Genomic DNA, 27,353 nt, shown 5'->3' on the forward strand with positions numbered 1-27,353 from the left:
AGACTCGCATATCGTTTCACTTCCAGTCCGGCTCCGAGGAAAATGTATTTTTGTGGATGCAACACAATCTGAACAAAAGATGCTTTTCTTTCCCACATCCCACGCTTGGATCGATCCTGATCTTTTGCCCTTTAAATAGTTCAGTCTGGCTTGCGTTTACGGAGCAGAGAGCGGAGAAGCGTATGGACAGAGTGATTCAGCTTTCAGTGAGATCAGTGTCGGCTCCTCCTGCCAAACATGAGCGCATCCGAGCGCTGGAGGAATACACAAAGAGCTCGCTGGATCCAAAGCTTCTTCTGTAGAGGAGAATACACACTGTCACCGTCACCATTTCATGGATTTAATCCAGCCTGTGCTTTTTTAAGAACGTGTCTGAAGTGCTTTTGACAGAACGAACGAACGAACGAACGAATACTTATAGAACATGAACTCTATTTTAGGAACATTACTCATTTTAAATGAAATAATAAATACATAGCCTACATTTATAAATAAATACTTATAGAACATGAAGGCAATTTTAGGAACATTACTCATTGTAAATCAATAAATAAACGCATACATTTATAGATAATGTAATATGAAAAAGATTCTGATAGAAAATACATACTAAAAGACATCATTTAAAATAAATAAATTAATAAATAACATTTTCATATAGAAAATGAAGCCTATTTTAGTATCACTAATTATTTAAAATACATATATAGATATTTTTAGAACATGAAGCCTATTTTAGAAACATTATTTATTTTAATTATTTTATAAGAAATAATTTCTTATAGAAAATGATGCCAATTTTAGGATCATTAATACTTTAAATAAATAAATTAATACATTTTTGGATAGAAAATGAAGCCTATATCAGACTCAAGACCATAAATAATCTAAAATAAATAAATACATAATAAATACTTATAGAACATTAAGTCTATTTTATTAATATTTTAAATAAATAAAATGAATAAATCAATAACATTTTGTTATAGAAAATGAAGCCAATTTTAGGATCATTAATACTTTATTTATTTATTTATTTTCAGACAGAAAATGAAGCCTACATCAGGACCATTCATAATTTAATATAAATAAATAATAAAATACATACTTATAAAATATGAAGCCAATTTTAGGAAAATTAGTCATTTAAAATAAATAAATAAATAAATACATAGATAATGTAATATAATATTTTTTTCTGAAAGAAAATAAAGATTTATTTAAAATAAATTAATTAATTGAAAAAAGTTATTAAAAAAAAGCTTTAGGATTATTACTACTTTAAAAAGTTAATTTCTGTATATATATATATATATATATATATATATATATATATATATATATATATATTACTTCAGGACCATTCATAATTTAAAAATAAATAAATAATTATAAATACTTATAGAATATAAAGTCTATTTTAGAAAAAAAAATAATTGAAAATAAATACATAAAATGAATAACATTTTGTTTTAGAAAATTAAGCCAATTGTAGAATCATTAACACTTTAAAATCGTTAATGAATTAATTTTCAGACAAAAAATAAGCACATTTCAGGACTTAATCAAGAGAGTGTGTCAGGAAAAGTACTTGATGTACTAAAGTCTGGAGAAATGAAAGGATATCAGGTCATGAAGGAGCATTGAAGAACACAAAGATGCGATTCAGAAATTAAACAAACCACTCAGTTTAATTGAAATGGTGAAACTTCCAAGTCATAAAAACGCTTTAGTCTCAAACCTTACTTACAAAACATTTCTGCAAGTAAAACTCCACAACAGCTCTGTTCAATCTCAACTCCCTCTTGCATCAAGAAGCACATTCATCTTTCAAATATCCTTTCCCTTTTTTCCCACAATCAAAAGCCAGAATCCTAATGGATGTTTTTGTAGCTCAACTGAAGCAAAGTTAAAGATCGTACGGAGAACTACAGAACCAATTCACTCTGACAAGCTTCTGCTAACACTGTTCTGCTAACTGTATGTCCACATCTCCTCAAGAAAACAGGCTGTTTGCTCACGGCCAAGTTCTTTTTCATTCTTTGCTCAGGGGTAAATAGAGGTTATAATATGTGATGCTGGCATCCAGACGTTTATGAATATGTAAATATGAGCTGTGCTTTCCTCTCAATAACAAAATAAACAACAAAAATGACAGCGGTGAGAAAACAGCAGTTCAGAAAGCATCTGATCATAGTGATATGGATATGTTCGCTACAGTTCTGCAATTCAGCGCTCTATTTATAGCACTTTATACAATAGATTGCTTTAAATCAAGCAGCTTTACAGTTAAACTTGGAAGAAAAAGTTCAATAACAATTACAACTTAATTTTCTACCATAAAGCAGCTGTTTTTAGTCACGACGTTTGATCTCGACGGACTCAACAGAAGAAATGAACCAGAGTAGATTTACACATGAAAGAAGGCGGAGCCTCAGAGCCACGCCCACCTATTACATCATCGCCACGGACCAATGGGAGTTCGTTCATTGATTCTGCTTGAGACAAACTATCCAACCGTCTCCATTGACTTTGCATTGCGAGAAGCTGCCTCTTAGTCATTTATGACTTATAACCAAAAACAAAACCATGTCTAAAAGCTGCTATAATGACAAGGTGTACAGAAAACAAGCTAAAACCCCCCAGAAATAAGCTTTTTATAAGCTGTGGACCCCAAAAACGAGCATTTAAGGACACAAAAGTCCTTACAAGTCTGATCACAGTGAACATTCAGATCTGTGTTCTGATCCAGAGAGAGCGGTTGTCATGTATAAGTGTGAAACGGCTTCACAAACAGACTTTTCAACTTCACAATATCATTATTTCTGTTACAAATATTCATATTATCACAGAATACTGAGATAAAAGTTTATAGTTCGGATATAAACACTGAGTGATCAAAATAGAGTAAATCACCTTCTTGAAAGTAATTTCAAATATAGATTGCGTCATTGCATCGTTACACCAGTAGGTGGCGACAAGTGACTGTTAAAAATGTGTTTATCACTGAATCATTCATTCAAGAGATTCGTTCAAAAACGCAGATTCATCCAGTAATGAAACAAGTCTTTATGAGTGAGTCGTTGAATTATTCACTCAACCCGATTTTCTAAAATAATTCATTCAGATTCATTAAACATTTTAAATAGACTACAGCGATTAACATGTAGTCAGAACCTCTAATAAATTACATGTTATTTTGTAACATAATCCATAATCGTGCAGCTCTAATAAGAGTATATTTCTGTCCTAAATATGTGCAACAGAAGCTTGCCTGAGCAAACTTATTTCAGTGCAGACCAACAAACCATGGCGATTAGAAACCTGGCTTAAACTGAACGTAACCTTCAGACGGGATGTTTGGTGCTCGTCCAGAGAAGGCCGTCGTCCCAGATCTTTCCTCTGGTTAGTGTCAGGCTAATGATCTCTCAAGCCCTTCTGAAACTCTGGCCAGATTTACTGCGCTCGGAGACGGCCTACGAAAGGCACTCCCGACGCTGGCTAGTAAATATGACTTGCATTTGCACATTTTTCCAATTTATCTCATTGAATTAGGAGTGCAGACTTTTGGACGCTGCAGCGAGTCCTTGAGCAGAGCCATCCGTCTTCAAGGCATCAGCTGAAAACATGATAAATGCGAACAGGTTGTGCAAGGGAACTGGATTTCGGGGCAGAGGGTCACAGAGTCACAGAGCGATCAGTTTTGAGAAAGGGTCTGATGTAATGTTTCTGCATTTGCATCTCATGCCACATTTAGTCTGCAGCAGGTTTAATCTGATCCATGCAAAAAGGCCATTGAATATATCAACAAATTATCAACAAAAGCAGAATATTTATTTATAATCTTTAATTAATAAAAAAAAAAATGTAAATGGTGATTGAAATAAAGCTGAAATAAAATAATATATAAATATAAGATGAAAAATAAAAAAAATCATAATTTTTCATAAAAAATAATAATAATTTGAAATAAATACATTTAAAAAAACTTTATTAAATTACAAAAAATATTTTTAATAAAATGATTTAAGTAATAATAAAAACAATAAATTTAAAAAATAAATGATTTATTTAACATTTTTATAATTTAATTAAAATCACAAAAGCACAAACCAAAATGACTAAATCTGAACTAAAATTCTAACGAAAAAAAGAAAAATTATTAAATGGAAAACTAAAACTGAAATAAAGCTAAATAAATAAATTAAAAATAAATAAACCAAACTTTACTTGTAATAAATTGTGTTAATTAATAATACTATTTATTAAAAATATACTAATTTAATTAAAAAAAAATGTAAAAAGCACATGGCAAAATGACTAAACTAAAATTAAAATGAAACCAGAAAAATGTATTAAATTAATAAAAACAAACTGAACTAAAACTAAAATGAAATAAAGCTAAATAGTAATATTGACATAAAAAATATTTTAAAAATACAATATTTTAATGAAAAAGTTTAATAATAATTTATAAAAAGATATATACAAAAGTAATAAAAATGACAAAAGCACATAAAATTCTAAAACTTTAACAAATTAAAATAAAAACATAAGATCGCTATATAAAACATTCAAAATATGAATAAAAGCTATAAATGTATATATATATAAATAATAATAAACATTGTAAAGTCAATAACAAAAGGCATTTGCGACCCGTTTACTTCTATAATGTGGAAAACCAGTAAAACAAAGCGTCAGAAATGAAGACCAGCCGGAGTCTTTCACTCCTGAGGTAAGTCCACCTGGAGGACATTTCCCACATTTTCCTTTACACACCGAAAGAAAATATTTTGTGGCAATAGTCAAACAAAAACCTCCAGCTGTACTCCACAATAATGCGCTCTGACAACTCTATCCAGCATAGTGACATTTTGGGGGGGAAATAAAAAAGTGGAACTAATACACAACACCTGTTTCTCCTCAACAACCCCCATCATATCAAACACACCCGCAGTGACGCTGAGAGAGAGCAATCTGACGGCCCACAGACAAACCTGAGCAAAACCTGTAATATCTCACATGTGTGACCCTGGACCACAAAACCAGTCACATGGGGCGATTTTATGAAATTGAGATTTATACATCATATGAAAGTTGAATAAATAAGCTTTCCATTGATGTATGGTTTGTTAGGATAGGACAATATTTGGAAATCTGAGGGTGCAAAAAAATCGAAACATTGAGAAAATCTCCTTTAAAGTTGTTCATTTATGTTCACGACTGTGCAGCATTCACTCACAAAAATAAATGTTTTATATATTTACAGTAGGAAATTTACAAAATATCTTCATGGAACATGATCTTTACTTAATATCCTAATGATTTTTGGCATAAAAGAAAAATCGATAATTTTGACCCGTACAATGTATTGTTGGCTATTGCCACAGATATATCCATGCGACATGTGACTGGTTTTGTGATCCAGGGTCACGTATAACTTCTGAACGCGATCCATTTCTCCATCTAAAGGCCCACGTTTGGAGGAAGCACTGGTTCCAATTACAGGACTGTAAAATGATGGATATCCAATATCCATACCATGATATGCGACAGAGAAAACTGAACTGATCATCAGCTATAGATTACGGCTCTTCTTTCAAAAGATATTAATACTTCTATTCAGCAAGGATGCATTAAATTGCCCAAAAGTGACATTTATAATGTCACAAAATATTTATATTTCAAATAAATGTTGTTCTTATGAACTTTCCATTGATCAAAGATTCCTGAAAAATTAAATGTCAAAGTTTACACAGAAATATGAACTGTTTTCAACATTGATAATAATCATAAATGTTTCTTGAGCATCAAATCATCATATTAGAGTGATTTCTGAAGGATCATGTGACACTGAAGACTGGAGTAATGATGCTGAAAATTCAGCTTTGATCACAGGAATAAATTACACTTTACTATATATTCACATAGAAAACAGTTATTTTAAATTGTAATAATATTTCACAATTTTTACTGTATTGCAGAAAATGCAGAATATATATAAATATACCTACAGTGAGGAAAATAAGTATTTGAACACCCTGCTATTTTGCAAGTTCTCCCACTTGGAAATCATGGAGGGGTCTGAAATTGTCATCGTAGGTGCATGTCCACTGTGAGAGACATAATCTAAAAAGAAAAATCCAGAAATCACAATGTATGATTTTTTAACTATTTATTTGTATGATACAGCTGCAAATAAGTATTTGAACACCTGAGAAAATCAATGTTAATATTTGGTACAGTAGCCTTTGTCTGATTGAATCTTTGTGATATTCAGTGATTGACCCTATGTGAATGTTATTATGACAGGTATAATTCAATAATTGCAGTAAATCTGAGCTGATTTCTGCAGGGTTTAATCGAAGCATCACATCTGACCCTGAAAGCGAACCCTCGGTCGCAGCCTCCGCAAGAAAACTCCGGCTAATGACTAATTTCCTCTCGTTCTCTTGCCATTTATTTGCCAGTGTTTGGGTTTCATTCGTAACACAATCCGGTGCGGCGAGCAGCTTCTACAAGCAAAGGTCAAACGACATCATCAGGGTCAAATCCAGCGACCCGAGTCTGGCCTCCATCAACTCACAGATTAATATCATCCCAGAACTAGAAGAGAGTGTCAAACTGAACTATTGTATGGTTGATTCATCAATTCTGTCATTTATAATCCAAACAGGCCAAGTGAAAATTTAATAAACAAGTCAACATTTTTATTCACAGTTTCAAATGTCAAGCATAAAGCGACATGATTGATCAATAAGCATCTCTGCGCACTTTCATTTGCTCTGCCAATGATTTGATTAAATTATGCAACTTATCAAATATGTCTTGAGAGTATTAACCCACCTAGCAACACCCTAACAACCATCCACAACACCCGGCACTCGCACACAACAACCTAGAATCGTGGCAGTGACTTTTGCACATTTTCTTAAAGTAACTGTAATCAAAATTGGTGCATTTGATGCATTTTTAACACCACTTTTGAACTCAAATAAACATCCAGCTGTTAGAATGTGGAAGTCATTCATTTAAAGGGTCATGAAACCCTAAACCAAATTTTCTGAGATTTTAACAGAGGAGTGTGTGTTGAACATCATTGAAGACAATGTTAGCATCTGTTTGATTTAATAGTATGGGGAAAATGGTTAAATTTGAGTTTTTTTCCGCTATTTTTGTCTTCCGGGTTTAAAATCTTCATCGTGTCCACAGAACACTATAGTACTTTGATGACTCATCGGTGTCTCATAATTATTCATGAGACTGAGTATGGCAAGCCGTTTTAGCTTAAATTGTAAGCATTTTTACTAGTAACAATTACAATTACAGAGCTCTCTAATTGAACTTTTAAAAACAAAATAGGGAAGAAGAAGATAGATAACGATGAAAATGAGACAATGAATGCTATATGATATTGTTCTTTAATGTCTTTAATTAGTATAAGAAAAACAAACAACCATAGTGAGGTAGTTTCATTGTGTTGCATTTTATTTTGTTACGTGTTAATGAAAAGATTCTTTTTCAAAAGGGGGGAGATGTGTGGAATCAGCCTTATTGTGTATGGGCTTATTGGACCCCACCGACGGATGTAGGTGAAGCTTGGTAAAAGGGGAGTGGGGGGGGGGGGGGGGGGGGGGTTCAGTGAAGGAAGTTCAAAGTGCACAAAGTGTGTAGTTGAGGCAGTCCGCTGAATAAAGACATAGTTGTTAAATAACATTGTGTGTCCTCTCATGACAGCCATCAACCACGGACACATCTAAACTGTGTGTGTGTAGCAAGCATTTTTCTCGAGAGAGCTTCGAGAACTGGAGAATGGTGGACTTCGGCCGTGTTCACCAATGCAGGTTGCGTCTTGCAAGTGATACGGTACCAAGTCCCGAGGACTTTTCTATCTCCGACCCTCCACCCTCCCGTGCCATGCCATGCCATGCCACACCCACTCCCCTCCCTTATCACAGCCATCCACGCTCATTTAAGTTGCATTTTTCAAAAAGATTGTGAGCTAGACTTGAGCTGAAAGAGGGAGGTTTCATGACTCTTTAATTTTTGGAGACATTATAAATGCGGCACAACACACCTCTATCAGCACGAACACTTCTCCATATATAACTTGGTGAATATCGGTACGATTCCGCAGAGATGAGAGAGATCATAGGAATGGCGCTGGCGCTCGTTGTTCTGAATGTTCACGGGGGGAAAATCAGTGACGGTCATTGTGTGGAGGGAAAATGCTTCGCCATCCAAACCAACAGTTTGAGTTTTGATTCGGCGCAGCGAGTCTGTCAGGAGAGAGGAGGACATTTGATGACCGTACGCCACAGAAAATCGGCCAATATTCTTGCTAAATTGTTAAATGGCACTTCTGGAAACTTTTGGCTTGGGCTGAGATATCAGTGTTCACATGCAAACGATGGGTTAAAGGGATACAAATGGGTCACTGGAGACAACGCAAGCCACTACATCAACTGGGAAAGCGACCGAGCGGTTTGTTCTCCACTATGTGCTTCAGTGTCACAAAAAGTTCAGAAATGGGCCGAAAGACCTTGCGATGACATAATCGATGGTTATTTGTGCGAATATGAAAACCTCAATTATTGTCAGCCACTGAGCAACGGTTCAGCAGTCGTATATGAAACACCTTTTGGATTTAATGCAAGCGAACTCCTCCAAGAAATTCCTCCAGGCACAAAAGTGACATTACAGCCGCTGAGAACGAAACACGTTTGTGTAGAAGGCGAGTGGCTTCAAGCACCTTGGAGTTGTGAGTTTTTTGGTGGTGGATGTGATTATAAATGCGATGGGAGCTTTCCTAACATCACATGCATCTGTCAGCCTGGATTTAAACTCGACAGTAACCGAGTCACATGCAGCAAACAGGACGCTTGTGCGCTCGGGGAATGCGAGCCGGTGTTTAAAGCTGTACATGCAATGTCTCCCGAAGATTGCAAGCCCGGCTTTCGCAAAGAAAGTGGCATTTGCGTTGATGAAGACGAATGCGAGTCTGAACCATGCGATCACGAATGCACCAACACTGAAGGTAGTTATCAATGTTCATGCTATGATGGATTCATACAGTCGACGAAGGACATGGACAGATGTATATTGCACTGTACAGATTACGAGTGCCCACCTGATTGTGACCTCAACAGCAACGCCCAGTGCGACTGCCCTGATGGTTTCCTACTTGAAGATGAAAAAAATTGCGTTGACTTTGATGAATGCTTAAGTGATTATCATGATTGTGACCATTATTGTAAAAATACACCTGGAGGGTATGTTTGTTCCTGCAATGAAGGATACTTGCTTTTGGACCAGGTCAAATGTGTGAGAGAAGACATTGATGGTTCAGGAAGCTCAACACCTGTTGATGTTTCTATAGGCCTATCTACGACTAGACCCCCAACCGACAAGCCACTGTCAATCTCATCGGGCAGTCTTTTGGCAATAATGGTTTGCATTGTAACTTGTATTCTCTTACTGGTCAGCCTCGCTCACTTCACATTGAGACTTTTTTGTCAAACGCACAAATATGAAGTGCACAAAGGCCAAGATGAAATCTATGACTTTCAACAGGTGATCATTGACAAAAACAGCACAAAACTGTCATTCCCAAATAGGTATTTAAAAAGAGACACTTAAAGTCGGACGTCACGCGAACTGAGATGTAAATAGTAGCCTATATAGGCTATATTATAGTAAATATATTTAATTTTAGATATAAACTAATATAGGGTAATTAGGGGTAAGATCCCCCCAATTTTGTCAGTCGAAAGAGTTTTGATGTTAATTTATCTAATTTTGTATCTCTGGAAAATAGCGATCTGTGACACTTTAGGCTATTATGTTGAATGTCAAAGTTGTTTGTGTTTCTGTTTGTTAATGATGGATTTGCAGACACATTATTGTTTTAAGATTTGTGGAGTAAAAGTTATAGTTTATATTTTAAAGTAAAAAGATGAAATTAGACCCTTGGGGTAAGATGCGCCACTGAGAATTGGCATAGAAGTGGCATGTTGTTATTATTATTTTTAAATGTAATAACTAAATTAGCAAATGTTTTATTTATTTCCTATAATAGCACATTGGCTGATGTCATTATGCTAAACTTATATCTAAATATGTTACAATAAATGCACATTGTTCTTAAGGGGGGCATCTTCCCTCATGTTACCCATAGAGTGTCAGAAAAACTTAACTTTGCACAAGTTTGAATAACTCATTAATGTCAGTATTCCTAAATGGTGGTGTTTAAAGAGAATAAATACTATATTTTAATATAACGTGTAGCAATTTTCATTTACACAACCTGGTTTCGTTCTCTCTTGCTTCGTCAACATCTCTGTCCAAATATGCTGATAGATTGAAAAGACATGCGCCAGTGTAGGCCAGTGTTATTGCCCTCCTACAGCGGATTCTGCTGGTTTTCCTATTGTGATGTTGGTTAATATCGCTCTCTAGTGGGCAGTAAGGAACAAGTTACTTCATACTCGTACATTGCTCATTTGGAGGGTCATGAAACCCTAAACCAAATTTTCTGAGATTTTAACAGAGGAATGTGTGTTGAACATCATTGAAGACAATGTTAGCATCTGTTCGATTTAATAGTATGGGGAAAATGGTTAAATTTGAGTTTTTTTCCGCTATTTTCGTCTTCCAGGTTTAAAACTTTCATCGTGTCCACGTCACAGCACTATAGTACTTTGATGACTCATCGGTGTCTCATAATTATTCATGAGACTGAGTTTTCTTATTCAATGAGAAGACACTACTCTTAATTATTCATGACACCACGTGGATCTTCCCAATGACAGACATGTCAAACTGTGATATCGCGTAGTAGATGAGAGAGGCAATCATGGGACGCAAGTTTGTTTTCGTGGTGCAAAAGTTCCAGTGCGTTGCATATCTTTCCCCGCGATGCTGCCAGGGCTACGGCTGCGGGTGGTTGGTTGGCCATCAACCACGGACACATCTAAACTGTGTGTGTAGAAAGCATTCAGAACTGGAGAATGGTGGACTTCGGCCTTGTTCACCAATGCAGGTTGCGTATAAACAAATATATATTTTATAATGACATAATTATACGTGTACATTAATATGTTTTAAATACAATTATGATTACTGTAGGCTAATATATGTAGCAGGGCATTTAGTTACTTTTGAAAGGACAAAAATAAGGTGTCGGTGTATTTCATTAGACTTTAACTTTGCCTGCTATAAAAAAAATCTAGCATTTCCTCACGTTTTACCACTGATTTTTAGTGACAGTCGATATGCACTTTGTGTAGTGCATATGTGCATAAGTGCATATCGACCCCCCCCCCCTCCGGGAACGAAAACGTCACAATATTCCTCATTTTAATAATTAATACGCAGAATAAAGGGGCGGGGCCTGGTTGAGTTAGTTAGTAGTGTGTTAAACTGGCGGTTATGGTAAGGGACGGGACATTTCCCAAACACACTCGAAGCGCTCAACCAATCACAACACACTGATCCAGCCGACCAATCAGAGCACAGTGTGCTTTTCAGAAGGAGGGGCTTCATAGAGACAGGAACTAAACAGAGCGTTACTGACAGACTGGGAAGAGAGGAGCTGCAACAATGGAGAATATGGGGAAAATTTGAACATTCAAGCGTGAAAACCTAGCAAAGGCTAAAATAAAAATAAAAAAATCTAGCAGACAACAAGACTAATGAAGCTATCGCTACATGCGAGCATCAAAAGGAAACTCAGAGCGTGAGTTAAACTACAGGATTGTAGGGAGACGCACAACAAGCCATCCAGAAGAAGAGAAGTATGTGTCTTTGGACTTGTTTCTGTCCCAGATCACTTTTACAGCCTCTTATCATGAAAGCCTAGAGTTAACAGAACAACATCTGTTTTCCTGATTGGTTTTTATCCCTTTTGGAAGGTCCCGTTCGAGGGGACACATACTGTGCAAGCGGAAAGAAAAATCCCACCAGTCATCGCCAGAATCCTGCCAATAAAAAGGGACGCAAGTGACAAATCAGCAGGGATGAGTCTGGATATAAGATTTCAAGGTCTTTGTGTTGTTTGCCAGTGTTTACTGTCATCCAGGGTAAAGACTGAACACAGCAAAAACACATTTGAGGCTCGTATATTTGGTCCGTCAGGCAATATTTCACATTCAGCCTCAATGGTGACTAACTTTACCTTTTACTCCGGGTCACTAGAGTATACTGACTCGCAATGGCACATTAGTAAACTGGCACCCTCTTGTGGATGAGCGCTCTCACTGAAAACATGTCCTCATCACAAAACATATGCAAAATATGTGAGCAATACAGTTTGTGTGGAAAATGCCCAGTTAATGCTTAGTTAATGCAATGAAAAAAAAAAACTCCTAATGGTTTTACAAAAGACTTCTGTATGAAAAAGCATTAAATATAATTTCTTGTTTTGTGATGCCCAGTTAATGCTTAGTTAATGCAATCTTGTTTTGTTAATCACAAAACAAGAAATTATATTTAATGCTTTTTCATACAGAAGTCTTTTGTAAAACCATTAGGAGTTTTTTTTTCCATTGCATTAACTAAGCATTAACTGGGCATTTTCCACACAAACTGTATTTCTCACATGTTTTGCATATGTTTTGTGATATATATATATATATATAAATGTATAATTAGAATAAGCAAAAATTGGGAGATAAATGTCATTTAACTTAAATGTTTCATACAATAAATGTCAATAATACTGTGATTATATTGCAATGGAAAACTTCAAATCCATAACATCAGATTAATTGCATGTTTTTGTTTGTATAATATATGTGTGTGTGTGTATATATATATATATATATATATATTATATTTATGTACAGTTGTAATTTAAATTATTCAACCCCCATTGCAAATCAGGTTTATTGGCTAAATTTACAGACTTTCAGCTGTTTGCAATGAACAAATCAAACTAAAGTAATTGAAATAGCTCAACAGAACAAATGTTTCAAGTGGTTTCACAAATTCAACAGAAAATGCAACTTTTATTGACCTCTGCTGTCTCAAAATTATTCAGCCCCTTCATGGCAAGCATCTTTAGTACCGAGTAAAAACCCTTTTGCTGTTCTGACCTGCTGCAAATGAGATGTAAAACCAGACACCAGCTTTAACTTTGACCTTGAGAACAATGTTTCCAACGGTGTCTCTAGGAACATTTAGTGCCGTCACTATCTTTTTGTATATTGTTCCTCGTTTGTGAAGGGCGATGAGATCTTCTCTTAACTTTTTGAACAATTCTTTCGGCATCTTTCTAACATGCAGTCAAACGTGACACTCAACAAACCTTCCCAGTTCAGATATTTCATGTGTTCTAGCTCAAGCACACCTGGTGCAACTAATGAAGCCCTTGATTAGCGAGACAACACCTGTTTTGCAGAGTTGTGCTGATGTGAGGGATTCTATTCAGGGGGGTGAATAATTTTGAAACTGCAGAAGACATTAAAAGTTGCATTTTCAGTTGATTTTGGGGAAACCACTTGAAACATTGTTGTGTTGAGCCATTTCAATTACTTTTGTTTGATTTGTTCATTACAAACAGCTGCAAGTCTGTAAATATTGCAATAGTTCCTGTACTCTTACAGTCCATGATGGCTTGTTCTGCACACATGAAGTATTTTAAATAAAGGGGAACTGAACATCAGGATATTTTTTCTCTCTTTCTGTTTTGGCTACACTTACAAAATCTTGGCTTGAGGGAAAAAATCATTTTGTCAACTTCAATTAAATTCCCATTTCATTGCTATTTTTTTCGTCCCGAGCACGTCTGGCAGCCTATGGCGAACTCTAATGACATGCACAGGGATATAAACATTTCCATGTTTTCAGAGGAAAAGCCTTGGGAAACATGGCGTCTATACCCTCTCGGCCACTTATTCTCATTTTTCTCTGTCCTGGAATCGCTGATGAAGAATTACAGCAAACAATGGAGGAAATTAATCTGCCAACCATGTGCACGGATACAGCAAGCAAAGATGAGCTGAACTCAAGCAGCTCCTGAAGTCATTCCAGGACACTATATATATATATATCTCCCTGAGTGGACGCTTCAACATCGAGCGAAGAGACGAGGGCATTTCAGTGAAACATTAACAATCTGGGTCAAACAACAACATGTCAGAGGACAAATGAGAAGATCTGCGGAAGAGCAGTTCAACATGAGTTCTCACATATTCTGACCAACAGATTTCCATGATTTTTCCATTACTTTAACACTATCCAGTTGTTCGTATAGAGAATGAAGGGTTTTTAAAAAATAATTTTACATACTCATAAAGAGCGATTTCCAATTAAATATTTTGATTGGATTTTTAATCCAGAATATAAATATCATGTTTTATGAACTCATCTCAATACATATATATATATATATATATACACACACGTTCACTCTTTGACAATGATATTCTATCTAGATATGACAATATAGGTGAAACCTGGGATACATGCATGTAAGCATGGGGGGGGGGGGGGGGGGGGGGGGGGGTGTGTCTGGTGAACTGCAAGTTTTCTCTGGTGGGAAGAGTAAACAGAGAGAGAGAGAGAGAGAGAGAGAGAGTGAAAGAGAGAGTGAGAGTGTGAGAGAGAGAGAGAGAGAGAGAGAGAGTGAGTGTGAGAGAGAGAGAGAGAGAGAGAGAGAGTGAGTGTGAGAGAGAGAGAGAGAGAGAGAGAGAGAGAGAGTGAGAGTGTGAGAGAGAGAGAGAGAGAGAGAGAGAGTGAGTGTGAGAGAGAGAGAGAGAGTGAGAGAGTGAGAGAGAGATGCATAACAATACTGAGCAGTGCATCCCTCTTCAACAATACAACTCAACACAACCATCCCATACATTCACATCACTAACACACACCAATACACATCCAGCTGCAGTCACACAAACATGGCTCGAGCGCGCACGCTACACACACCACCTCAGAACTACGCATCAAAACAACCCGGTGAAACGGAAAAGTTGTTCCCCAATACACTCGCAAGACATGTTTCGCCCACTAAAAGCGGAATACAACATAGGCTAACACAGAGTGAAAAACACGGTGCCTGCGCAGAAGTGTTCGCGGCAGCGCGCGCTGATTTACAGACGCGCGTGCGTCATAATGGACAACACGTCATAATGGATTAAAAGATACAAAGTAACAGCGGCGGGCGCGCCAAATTCTTCTTACCTCAGTGCGAGCACGATGCGCGACGGGACAGGTTGGTTTGGCTGGTTGGTTTGATGGGAACGTGGGAATGTGGGAAGGAACTACAGGAAGTGAGGGGCAGATCCCGAGAACATTCACGACACGCAAGACCTGCGCACATCAGCCGGACACAACACAACACTCGGGCCGTGTCCCAATCACACACACACCACCACACTACACACACCATTCGAGAACTAGTATGCAATATGCACAGTGCATTTTGTGTACTGCATTTCACAAAGGCCATGTTCGATCTAGTTTACTGAATACTGTATATATGCTTATTGTATAGCCTGCTATTTTTTAAACAGTAGTCTATGCGTTCATGTTGCATGTTTAATGTCCAGTTATTATCTCTGAAATCATTATGGTAACACTTTACTTAAAGCCCTTATGTATAATGCATTATAAAGGTATTCATAATGTGCATTATATCTTTTCATTAATAATTGTCACCAAAGTTAAAATGCATTATATTTGCAGATTCTGAAATTGGTTGTTTATCGTGTGTTTTAATGTATTATGCTTTCTAAAGATGTGTTCAATGATTAGATAAGTATTATAACTGTAGTTACAGTTATTCATGAGACTATATAATGCATCATAATGTGCATCACAAGGCATAATGCATTAAAATACTTTTATAATGCATTATACATAAAGGCTTTAAGTAAAGTGTTACCATAATTAAACTATTACCATAATAAAACTATTATGTATTTTAACTCAATTCTGAGTTAACTTTTGCCAGTCTGATACTGTATATATGAGTCAACATTGTATTGCATTCTGGGAATGTAGTGTTATGCATATATTCAGTGCACTGACTCAACGCTAGTGTTTGGTATTCTGCCTCAAACGAAGCATACGCATGTGTGTAGAGTATCCAGTGTCGGAGAGCATGAAGAACTCAGATAATCTTCTGTTCTGATGAATGTCGAGCGTCAGTGTTTATGATGTTGACGGCTGGTCCTCACTCATGTTGATCATATGTGTTTTAGCTTCATAGTTCATACTACATGTATATACTATGTGTATTATGACATTTAATATATCAAATAGATGTGGAGCGGTATGTGTATATGTGTGTGTATATGCACACACACATACATACACACATTTTTACATTTTCAAAAATTCATTCTGTATGATTTATCATTCTGTATGTTTCCTCAATTTAGGTCATATTAGAGTCATGTAAAAACATGTACACACACCACACACACACACATACACTCTCTCACACTCTAGAAGTATGCAATGCATACTCCATATACTCTCTCTCTCTCTCACACACACACACACACATATACACTCTCTCTCTCTCTCACACACACACACACACACACACTCTCACTCTAGAAGTATGCAATGCATACTCCATATACACTCTCTCTCACACACACACACACACACACTCTCTCTCTCTCACACACACTCTCACTCTAGAAGTATGCAATGCATACTCCATATACACTCACACTCTCTCTCTCTCTCTCACACACACACACACACTCTCTCTCTCTCTCTCACACACACACACACTCTTTCACTCTCTCTCTCTCACACACACTCTCACACTCTAGAAGTATGCAATGCATACTCCATATACACTCTCACACACACACACTCTGGAAGTATGCAATGCATACTCCATATACACTTTTACACACACACACACACACACACACACTCTCTCTCTCTCACACACACACTCTAGAAGTATGCAATGCATACTCCATATACACTCTCACACACACACACACACACACTCTCTCTCACACACACACTCTCACTCTAGAAGTATGCAATGCATACTCCATATACACTCTCTCACACACACACTCTCTCTCTCTCTCACACACACACACACACACTCTCTTTCACTCTCTCTCTCTCTCTCACACACACTCTCACACTCTAGAAGTATGCAATGCATACTCCATATACACTCTCACACACGCTCTCTCTCTCTCACACACACACACACACACTCTGGAAGTATGGAATGCATACTCCATATACACTCTCACACACACTCTAGAAGTATGCAATGCATACTCCATATACACTCACACACACACACACACACACTCTCTCTCTCTCACTCACACACACACACACACACTCTCTCTCTCTCTCACTCACACACACACACACTCTCTCTCTCTCTCACACACACTCTATAAGTATGCAATGCATACTCTATACACAGTCTCTCTCTCTCACACACACACACACACACACACACGTGAAGCGTTTGTGTGACAGGTTCTAAATTAAATGTTATTAAAATATTTGATTATACTTTGTAATTGTTAATAAATATATATATTTATATCCTGATGATACACTAAAGACTACTGGTGCTTTTATAAAACATTTTTAACTAAAAATGAAACCATAACAAAAAATGTTTCTTGAACTAAAAGAGTAAAATAAAATAAATAAATATATATATTTTTTAAATTTCAACTACTTGCCAAGGGAACATTTCTCTTTTTAGTTTAAGTATAAAATAATAATAACTACATACAAATAAATTAAATTAAATTAAATATAAAGCTAAGCCAAACCCCTCACAGTTTTCCCGAATATCTGGACTGGTTATTTCTGGCTCTTCTCATGTTTATCGCTTTCTCAGGATGAATCTATTCCTCAGCTCTGGATAAGAGCGTCTGCTAAATGAATGAATGATAATGTAAATAAAATAAAAACAATATAAAAACGGATTCAAAATATTTATAAAACTACAATAGCATCTCACTTATATGAAACTCCTGCAGACAGTGTAATAATAATAATAATAATAATAATAATAATAATAATACAGCAGAAGCGTATGTTTCCACATTCACAGAGCTTGATAGAAGAGTGTGTGTGTTTGTCTGTTTAATCACTGACCTCTGATCAAAACAAACATCTACCAGCATCCATACAACATCTTATGAATGTTAAAAAAAACAAAAAAATGCAGTGGATAGAATTTCAATATCAATAAAAGCTAGAAAACTCTTGAGAAAGCACAGAGCCGTCACTTGAACTCGGCCTCGTACAGCAGCTGGTGGATCTTTAACTTCACCGCGCTCTTCTTGGCGTACGGCAAGCGTCTGAGATACGGTAACAAACTAAACAGGAACATCTCGTCCTCCAAGTCCTCGTTGGCCTCCATCTGCCACTTCCTCTTGCGTCCCGTTCCCTGCGACCCCGACGCGGAGTAATGCGAGGATCCGTCCAGCATCCCGTGATCCGCCTCAAAGTCCTGGAAGGAGGAGTTCCCGTGCGCCGTCCTCTCCTCCTCCTCCTCCTCCTCTTTCTCCTCCTCCTCCTCGTCTCGGTCCTCCTCCGGCTCGTCTACGGCGAGCGATCGGGACTGGATGAAGGGCGTGAGGAAGGACATCTGCCAGCTGTACTTCCAGCTCCGGTGGGACGTTCCCGACGCTCTCCGGCGCTGCTCGGCGCGCTTGTCCTTGATGAACATGTCCCGTAAGCTCTTCCATCGCCTGCGACAGTCCTCCTCTGCTCGGAGACACAACACACACTGATCATCACATTCAGTTAATCACACACACACCCTGGATCACTAAACCAGTCACATGTCGCACGGGTATATTTGTGGCAATAGCCAACAATAAATCGTACGGGTCAAAATTATCGATTTCGCTTTTATGCCAGAAATCATTAGGATATTACGTAAAGATCATGTTCCATGAAGATATTTCCTACTGTAAATATACAGTACAGGTCAGAAGTTTGGAAACATTACTATTTTTAATGTTTTTGAAAGAAGTTTCTTCTGCTCATCAATGCATTTATTTGATCAAAAATACAGAAAAAAATGTAATATTGTGATATATTATTAAAATTTTAAATAATTGGTTTTCAATTTATTATACTTTAAATTATCATTTATTTCTGTGATCAAAGCTGAATTTTCAGGATCATTACTTCAGAAATCATTCTAATATGATGATTCATTATCAAAGTTGGAAACTTCTGCTGCTTAATATTTTTTCATAACCTGTGACACTTTTTTTGAATAAAAAGTAAAAAAATAGAAATAAAAAAAAGAAGCAAATTTTTTAAAAATAGAAATCTTTTGTAACAACAATATGCACTACTGGTCAGTAATTTGGGGTCAGTAATTTTTTTCTTTCTTTTTTGAAATAAATCAATACTTTTATTCAGCAAGGATGTGTTGAATTGATAAAAAATGATAGTAAAGAAGATTTATATTATTAGAAAATATTTTTTTATTTTGATTAAATGCAGTTCTTTTTAACCTTTTATTCATCAAATATATTAGGCAGCAGAACTGTTTCCAACACTCATAAATCCTCATATTAGAGTGATTTCTGAAGGATCATGTGACAGACTGGATGTCACATGTGACACTGAAGACTGGAGTAATGATGCTGAAAATTCAGCTTTGATCACAGGAATAAATTATTTTTTAAAGTATATTCAAATAGAAAACTATTATTTTAAGTTGTAATAATATTTCACAATATTACTGTTTTTTTCTGTATTTTTGATCAAATAAACGCAGCCTTGATAAGCATTAGAGACTTCTTTCAAAAATATAAAAAAACATAATGTTTCCAAACTTTTGACCTGTACTGTATAAAACATTTATTGTTGTGAGTGAATGCTGCACAATTGTGAACATAAATGCACAACTTTAAAGGAGATTTTCTCAATGTTTTGATTTGTTTGCACCCTCAGATTCCAGATGTTCAAATATTGTCCTATCATAACAAACCACACATCAATGGAAAGCTTATTAATTCAGCTTTCAGATGATGTATAAATCTCAATTTCAAAAACTTGACCCATGTGACTGGTTTTGTGGTCCAGGGTCACATATTTTCTGAATGTCATAATCATTTGTTAACAAACAAGTATTCATTACTAGCTCATTGTTTCTGCATTAAATTACTACATTGTTTAAATTAATACATTTTTCACTAACTGTGATTTTGTATATGTACATTTCTGAAATACATAACTCAGATTACAGTAAATTGTAATATGGACTCATGCATTTTCTGTAAAGCTGCTTTGAAACGATGTGTATAATGAAAAGCGCTATACAAATAAACGTGAAATGAAATTATGCAGAAAAATGATATGGAATATATAGAGTCACATGACTTTAATCGTCATCACATGGTTATTTGGGTGTTTTGTTGTTTTGTTGTTGTTGTATTTTACTGTTTAAGCATATGTATACTTCATTAATAATATAATTAACAATACATTTTAAAATAGTCAATAAGTATTGATTTAAGCACATATATATTTAATATTATAATTAATACATTTTACAATAAACAAGTGATTTATGCATGCGTTTAATATAATTAACAATAAATCTTACAATGATCAATAAGTAGTTGTAATTTAAGCACACGTATATTTAATTAATAATACAATTAACAAGACATTTTATAATAATCAATAAATAGTGATATAAGAATATGTATATTTAATAATATAATTAACCATACATTTTACAATTATCAATAGTGATTTATGCGCATGAACGTTTAATATAATTAACAATAAATCTTACAATAATCAATTAGTAATTTAAGTATATTTAATTAACAAACTTTACAGTAGCATTTAAAGCATATTAAATTAATAATATAATTAACAAAAAAGAAATACACAGTAATTTAAGCACATGTATATTTAATTATTAATTTAACTATAAATCTTACAATAATCAATATTGATTTATGCATAATAATAATAATTAGCAATTTGAGCACAAGTATATTTAATTAATTATATTATTAAACTTTACAATAATCTATATGTAGCACTTAAAGCATATGTATATTAAATTAATAATATAATTAACAATATATAAATATAGTAATTTAAGTATATGGATATTTAATTATTAATATAATTAACAATACATTTTACATAGTGATGTATGCACAGCACATGCATGTCTATTGAATATAATTAAAAATAAATCTTACAATAATCAAAAAGTAGTAATTTTATCACAAGTATATTTAATTAATAATATAATTAAACTTTACAATAATCTATCCGTAGCAATTAAGCATATGTATATTAGATTAATAATATAAAAAACAACAGATCGATCCAGTCATTTAAGCACATGTACATTTAATTAATATAATATTATCAACAAACTTTACAATAATCAATGCAATGTAATTAAAGCATATGTATATTAAATTAATAACATAATTAACAATATTATATTCTACAATAATCAATAAATAGTAATTTAAGCATGTATATTTCATTCACTGATAAGTAACAATACATTTTATAATAATTAATCAACAGTAACTTAAGCATATGTATATTTAATTCAAATGACATAAAATGAACAGCAATAAAAGTTTCTTGCATGGAAAATGTCTTGTTTAGACCATCATTTACTAAAAGTAATACTGAATATGTACAACTTTCCCAGCATATTAAAAAAAAAAATCAGTTATGTACTAAGTTATAGTCTAAACTGGCATTAATATATGCATACAGCATCAAACAAGCATGCATGAATATACATCATACTTGACAGAAATATTGCTAAATATGTAACACTTGGAACATTGTTATTATATTCGAATATACAAAAACAAATATGACTGATGCAACTCTGGTTAAACTTAAAACTCTGTCTTTGTGCATCAAAAAGAGCAGTTATGCAACTCAAACTTTGGATGAAATCAAAACACACGACTAGTTACAGTGCAGGGCACCAAACTCAAAACAACTCGGGTTTTACTATGGTAAAGTGTCAAATCTGTCCGATTAACCCATCAGATGCCTTTGCGACTCAAAAACACGTTCTGTTAGTTGTATGGTGATATGGAAACAGTATCAGTGAGATATAATTGATATCTTCAACCCTGGATTCCTGTTAGCCTACTCTGCAACAAGCTAACAGCAGATAACTAGCAGTTTAGTTAGCAAGAAACGACTTAAGGAATATCAACTCTTACCTGGTATTTCAACTTGTAGGCTCACGGCTCTCCATGCTTTGGCTTTTCTAGCAGCGTCTTTATATGAATTTATTGTAGAATTGTATAACTCGGGATAGTCGGACACCGCTGCTATTAACCTCTCCTCCATTGTTGTTAGCATTGGGCGGCAAACGTTATTAGCTAATGACTGTATTAACGGTTATTCCTCCAGGGGGCGCTCGATGGCCCACAGTTCCGATTTCTCATTGAGTTGTGTTCAAATTTCAACACGGTTTTTATCTTATTGGAAGCATTTGAACTGAAAGTTGTATAATCTTTTTAAAAGATGTTTTATAGTGACTGCTATGCGCTTACAATAAGAAATCGATCATAGCCGCTTCCCTACACAATTTTGTTAAATAATTATTCTCTATTAATCACAAACGGCTGTGATTGGTTCATAATACCCAGCGCTGAGAAAAGTATCGCGTACCACGTGACACACATTCGCTTCAGTGGCGTCTTGACGGTGATTTACGTCTGAACGATGCATTTAAAAGTGATAAATAATATATATAAATATATATAAATAATAGAATTACCAACTGACAAATCAGAAATAACGTGCCCGCTATTCTAGCCTCTCTATCTATTTCTTAATAAGTATCTTTCAGCGATTTCTGGCTGATAGAAGTAGCGCGAGGCCCACACATGCTGCGTTACCGCAGTGCAAGCTGGGAAATGTAGTATGCGTAAGCAGCCTAAAATGGAAAAGGTGTAGAACTGTAAAATTAAACCAACTATATTTGGTGTTTGAAAATTAAAACAATTAAGCATATATGGTCTCTGTGAAGAGAGAGCAAATTTAGTTTAATGGTCATAAATGAAACAAGAAACAAAACAATTTTACAATTCAAATTATTTTAGTTTATTATTCGTTAGAATTGTATCCTTCATTCTGCTCTCCTTTATATTGTAGTGTTTCTTTCAGGTCCTGTTCATTTGTGGCTCCATACTGTTTGCTGTCTATTTTTGACAGATTAATTCTCTCCTCGTTCACGCTGGTGCTTGAAGACAAAACCTCTCCTTCCGTTTCATTCTGCACAAACAAAACACTCAAAAAGTTATCCATTTAACCGTTTACAACCAAACATTTTCACATTTGTAAGTAACATAGTCTTTTAGCCTCTCAAGGCCAGTTCACACCTAGAAAAATAACTATAATGATATCTATATTAGTGTCCAGACCAGCGTATGATAACGTTCTGTTTATTATCATTTCCACGGAAACAGGAAGACAGGGCGGGGCATATCGAGCAGCTCCTCCCCTTTTAAAAATAGCCAATAGCATTTCGCTTAAATAACAGTTCGTTCAGATTCGTTGAGCTCGTTAAAGCCGCGGTTTCTTCCTAATCTCTCCTCCATATCACTTTAAAATACAGAAATCTGTGTAGAATTCAAAGGATCCGATACGTTTTCTGGTCTGCGGCGACTCGATCACATGATCCGCTCTGTGTTGTCATGTCTCTGAACTTAGGACTTCACTCCCACTGAAAGCATATTTACACTGCTGAATCGTTCCCTATCCCCTATATAGTGCACTATGTGCCATTCATCATGTAGAAAACAGTAAATGTGTGAACAAGTGACCGATTTCAGCCGGAGCTTCAGCGTCTATTTATAATGTAGGGGGCGGAGCTTCAGATTCTAGAGAGCGTTTGATTGGACAGAAAATCTGATGAGAAGCTGAAGTCTGAGTGATGTCATCAAAATCATTGATCCTTATTGGCGGAAGTGAGAAACTAAGTTTTGAATGCTTATATCTTCTAAATGTGATTTTTGTCATTGTTTTGGAGCACACTATCTTATAGTCACACTATAAGACAAAAAAACAAATACTTTAAATCAGGATGGATTTTGATTGGCTGATCGTCCTGAAAGTGATTCCATCAAAATTGTTCTTTTGTGTTGTTATAGTTGTGGCATGGACTCTGCTATTGTTTGAACAGTTTTTTAAAATATCTGTTTATCGTTACATTTATCATCCTCAGTGCGGACTGATCTTTAGCATCTACAAAATAAAGATCATTCTGTTACTCTGTAAAGCTATTTTCAGTTGTAAGTGTAAGAGTGTGTGTGTGTGTGTGTGAGTGTGAATGAGAGTGTGTGTGTGTATATGTATACGTGTGTGTGTATGTGTATGTGAGTGTGAATGAGTGTGTGTGCGCGTGTGTGTGTGCATGTGTATGAGTGTGTGTGTGCATGTGTGCGTGTGAGTCTGCATATATATGTGTGTGTGTGTGTTACCCTATGTTCTCTGTGATACTGGTCAACAGCATACTGATATTTGGCAGAATTCAGTCCCAGTAAACCAGCCATTTTCTCTCCAAGAAAATCACAAACTATAAAGAAATGAAGTGATTTACTATATGATTACATACAATATGTGTGACATAAAAGACAGACTGCCTGGGATGTATTGCACTGAAAAGCATAATTAGTGCTGTTTACCGAAGCAAGAATCACTGCTGTCTGAATGCTTTTAGAAAAAAGACACAACGACCTTTGAAATAAAAGTGCTTCTTACATCGCAAAGACTTTCTCAAGATCTGTGTTCCCCAAAACCGAGAATAATCCCTCCATGTCCAGCTTCTCTAAAGGTAAAAATACCAAACAACCTTTGATTATTTTCATGCCGGACACAGATTGTAGAAAATGTCTTTTATTACTATACGTCTATTATCATCCAGACGGACCGGGTCAGAAGCACTGGGCTCTTGATGAAGATGATGATCCTCCTCTTCCTCACTGTCTTCCTCAGTCAGAATCTCTCCACTGGAGAAGTGAATCACCTTCACCTGTTTGACGTCTCCCATCGGCTCCTGCACATCACCATTGTTATTATGGAATATTGTATTATAAATGATTTATCATTATTTTTGCTTAATTCATGCACTTTTGTAATCTTGCATCAGAATAACTTTCCTCTTCTCTTCTCTGATGATGAGGGCGGGGCAACCTGTCACTCACATGAGATCAGCCAATAGCAAACCACCACCATCCAATCAATTCCCCACTGACAAAATCAAGCCCCACCCACATTTGTTCTCATTCCAGAAGCATCACATTAGGAGAGAAAAGACTAGTGCAACTTCTGTTTCATGCTGACTTCAACTTATAAACAATGTTGCAGCAGTATTTTTCTTCATCTTTTATTTTATTTTCAGATATATATATATATATCAGATATAAGGGTATTTAAGCATTGTTCTGTTCTCTCCTTTACACTCAAAAACTATTTAGGCCTAAATTTAAGATTTATGTATTTGAATAGCATCTACATTTTCCATTCATTTGGATGACACAGTTTTAACATAAACTAATAGTGATGCATATTTGTCAGTCATACACAAGTGAAACAAGTACATTTAACATTTCAGCACTCAAAAAATGACAGTTTATTACTAACTATATGCATTTATTGGATTTGAACTCAAATAATCATATTTTAAACATTTATTTAAATTGCTCATCTTTTCATTGTGAAACTTTTTTTTTTTTCAGTTAAAAAGTTTGAATGTGGGAGATTAAAAGAGATTAAAACAAATTGCATATTAAGTTAATTAGTTTATGTTAAAACTGTAATCCAAAAGGATGGAAATTTGAACAAACCGTTTAGTTTTTTTAAAAGAAATTAATGCTTTTATTCTGCAAATCTTTATTAAAATGATCAAAAAAGAGAGTGAAGACATTTATAATGTTACAAAAGATTACATTTAAATTCTTTTGAACTTTCTATTCATCAAAGAATCCTGAAAAATAAAATGTCAGTTTCCACAAAAACAAAAAACATTGATAATAATCATAAATGTTTTTTGAGCATCAAATCATCATATTAGAATGATTTCTGAAGGATCATGTGACACTGAAGACTGGAGTAATGATGCTGAAAATACAGCTTTGATCACAGGAATAAATTACAGTTTACAATATATTCACATAGAAAACAGCCATTTTAAATTGTAATAATATTTCACAATATTGCTGTATTTTTGATGACATAAACGCAGATTTGGTGAGCAGAAGAAACATTAACGACCCCAAACTTCTGCATGGCAGTGTAAACCTTAAACTAAACACGTATATAGTGTGTGTGTGTGTGTGTGTGTGTGTGTGTGTGTGTGTGTGTGTGTGTGTGAGAAGGTGTTTACTGAGGGCAGGTGCAGTAAGTGCACGTACATTAAATAAAGGCTTGGTTAAAAAGTTAAAACTAGGACAGCATTGAATCGCAATACAGAAGACAGCGGATCTAATGATTTCACGTAACTTACGTCTGCACGCATGCTGTGAATCTTCTTGCTGTGTCGTCTTCTTCAGTGAGAATATCTTTAAAAGAAAATCCTCAAATAGTGTTTTTAATCACACCATCAGTCGGCAGAACGTCTCCTTCAGCGTTTCCACAGGAGGAAGCAAGTTTCATGCACACGGATGTTGTTTGTGTAACTTAGCACTTGCGTAGACAAGACCTGAGCAACTTGTGTAGAGCATAATAATGTTGATGAACTTGTATCGCCAGTATTACAGAAAGAAGCATGTATGATTTGAGGAATCATATCAAGAGCACGAAACAAAACAAGCAACGCAACATACAGTTAACACACATTTTAATGGGAAAAACCATTAAATGCATGACAGTGAGTTACATGTTGACATCATAATCGGCGAGTATATTCGATGATGAATACATATCCATACGACTGCATAGATGGGGAAAAGAAATAATTACAAAAACTAAATGCAACCCTGGAGTGTCATTTTACCACGTCCTGTTCTCAGCAGAATTGTGTTAAATAAATATACAGCAAAACATCTGACAATCATTATCCCTTAATAAGTACAGCTTCAATGTGTCTGAATCGCGTCTGAATTAAAGTTAGGGAGCGAAATAACAAGCGGAACACAGTTTTTGTACCTTTTTGAGTGATCATTTCTGAGCGCCGGTGTCGTATACTGACTGAAAGATGGTTGAACTTATTCGGACAAGCAAATGTCAGAGTTGAGCATACAGACAGAATAATAAGAACAAGAAACCGATCAAATCAAACCAGCACAAAACCACTGGGAAAACTATCCAGATTTAGATTATCTGGACGTTTTCAAAATCAGAAGCAAATAAAAATATGACTGTAAATA

The 27,353-nt window shown here is 35.3% G+C and overlaps 4 protein-coding genes across 4 annotated transcripts in view; 1 reads left to right on the forward strand and 3 right to left on the reverse strand.

Annotated features, from left to right (window-relative positions):
* The window catches only part of disp1 (dispatched homolog 1), a 73,381-nt gene extending 58,061 nt beyond the window's left edge, over window positions 1–15,320 (reverse strand). The window contains exon 1 of the mRNA XM_084092150.1: window positions 15,181–15,320. The gene's annotated coding sequence lies outside the window, so the exon portion shown is untranslated. The remainder of the gene's footprint in view (window positions 1–15,180) is intronic.
* Window positions 8,025–10,275, forward strand: LOC311069155 (thrombomodulin-like). Its single transcript, XM_084092153.1, has one exon. The coding sequence runs from the start codon at window positions 8,143–8,145 to the stop codon at window positions 9,640–9,642; it is 1,500 nt and encodes a 499-aa protein (XP_083948279.1). The 5' UTR covers window positions 8,025–8,142; the 3' UTR covers window positions 9,643–10,275.
* A 2,760-nt stretch (window positions 15,321–18,080) lies between the features above and the next one.
* On the reverse strand, window positions 18,081–22,341 carry LOC311068853 (uncharacterized protein; the record flags this gene model as incomplete). Its single annotated transcript, XM_084091599.1, has 2 exons — window positions 18,081–18,720; window positions 22,200–22,341. The coding sequence occupies 2 exons, from the start codon at window positions 22,339–22,341 to the stop codon at window positions 18,236–18,238; spliced, it is 627 nt and encodes a 208-aa protein (XP_083947725.1). The 3' UTR covers window positions 18,081–18,235.
* Window positions 22,342–22,999: 658 nt separating this feature from the next.
* Window positions 23,000–26,672, reverse strand: LOC311068419 (protein FAM177A1). Its single transcript, XM_084090856.1, has 5 exons — window positions 26,492–26,672; window positions 24,917–25,042; window positions 24,748–24,814; window positions 24,468–24,562; window positions 23,000–23,259 (listed from the first exon to the last, which is right to left on the reverse strand). Exons 1-5 carry the CDS (start codon window positions 26,501–26,503, stop codon window positions 23,092–23,094), a joined length of 468 nt encoding a protein of 155 aa, XP_083946982.1. The 5' UTR covers window positions 26,504–26,672; the 3' UTR covers window positions 23,000–23,091.
* Window positions 26,673–27,353: the final 681 nt, after the last annotated feature.

The sequence above is a fragment of the Abramis brama genome, assembly GCF_963993115.1.
Source record: "Abramis brama genome assembly, chromosome: 18".
Lineage (NCBI taxonomy): Eukaryota > Metazoa > Chordata > Actinopteri > Cypriniformes > Leuciscidae > Abramis > Abramis brama.

Bases quoted from the DNA above. Each gene is read 5' to 3' on its own strand.
- LOC311068419 (XM_084090856.1), bottom strand. The intron at 24,815-24,916 runs GTCCGTCTGGAT...TTTTACCTTTAG, and splicing joins AGCCCAGTGCTTCTGACCCG to AGAAGCTGGACATGGAGGGA. The intron at 24,563-24,747 runs GTAAGAAGCACT...ATTTCTTTATAG, and splicing joins CTTGAGAAAGTCTTTGCGAT to TTTGTGATTTTCTTGGAGAG.
- LOC311069155 (XM_084092153.1), top strand. From the start codon at position 8,143: ATGAGAGAGATCATAGGAATGGCGCTGGCGCTCGTTGTTCTGAATGTT.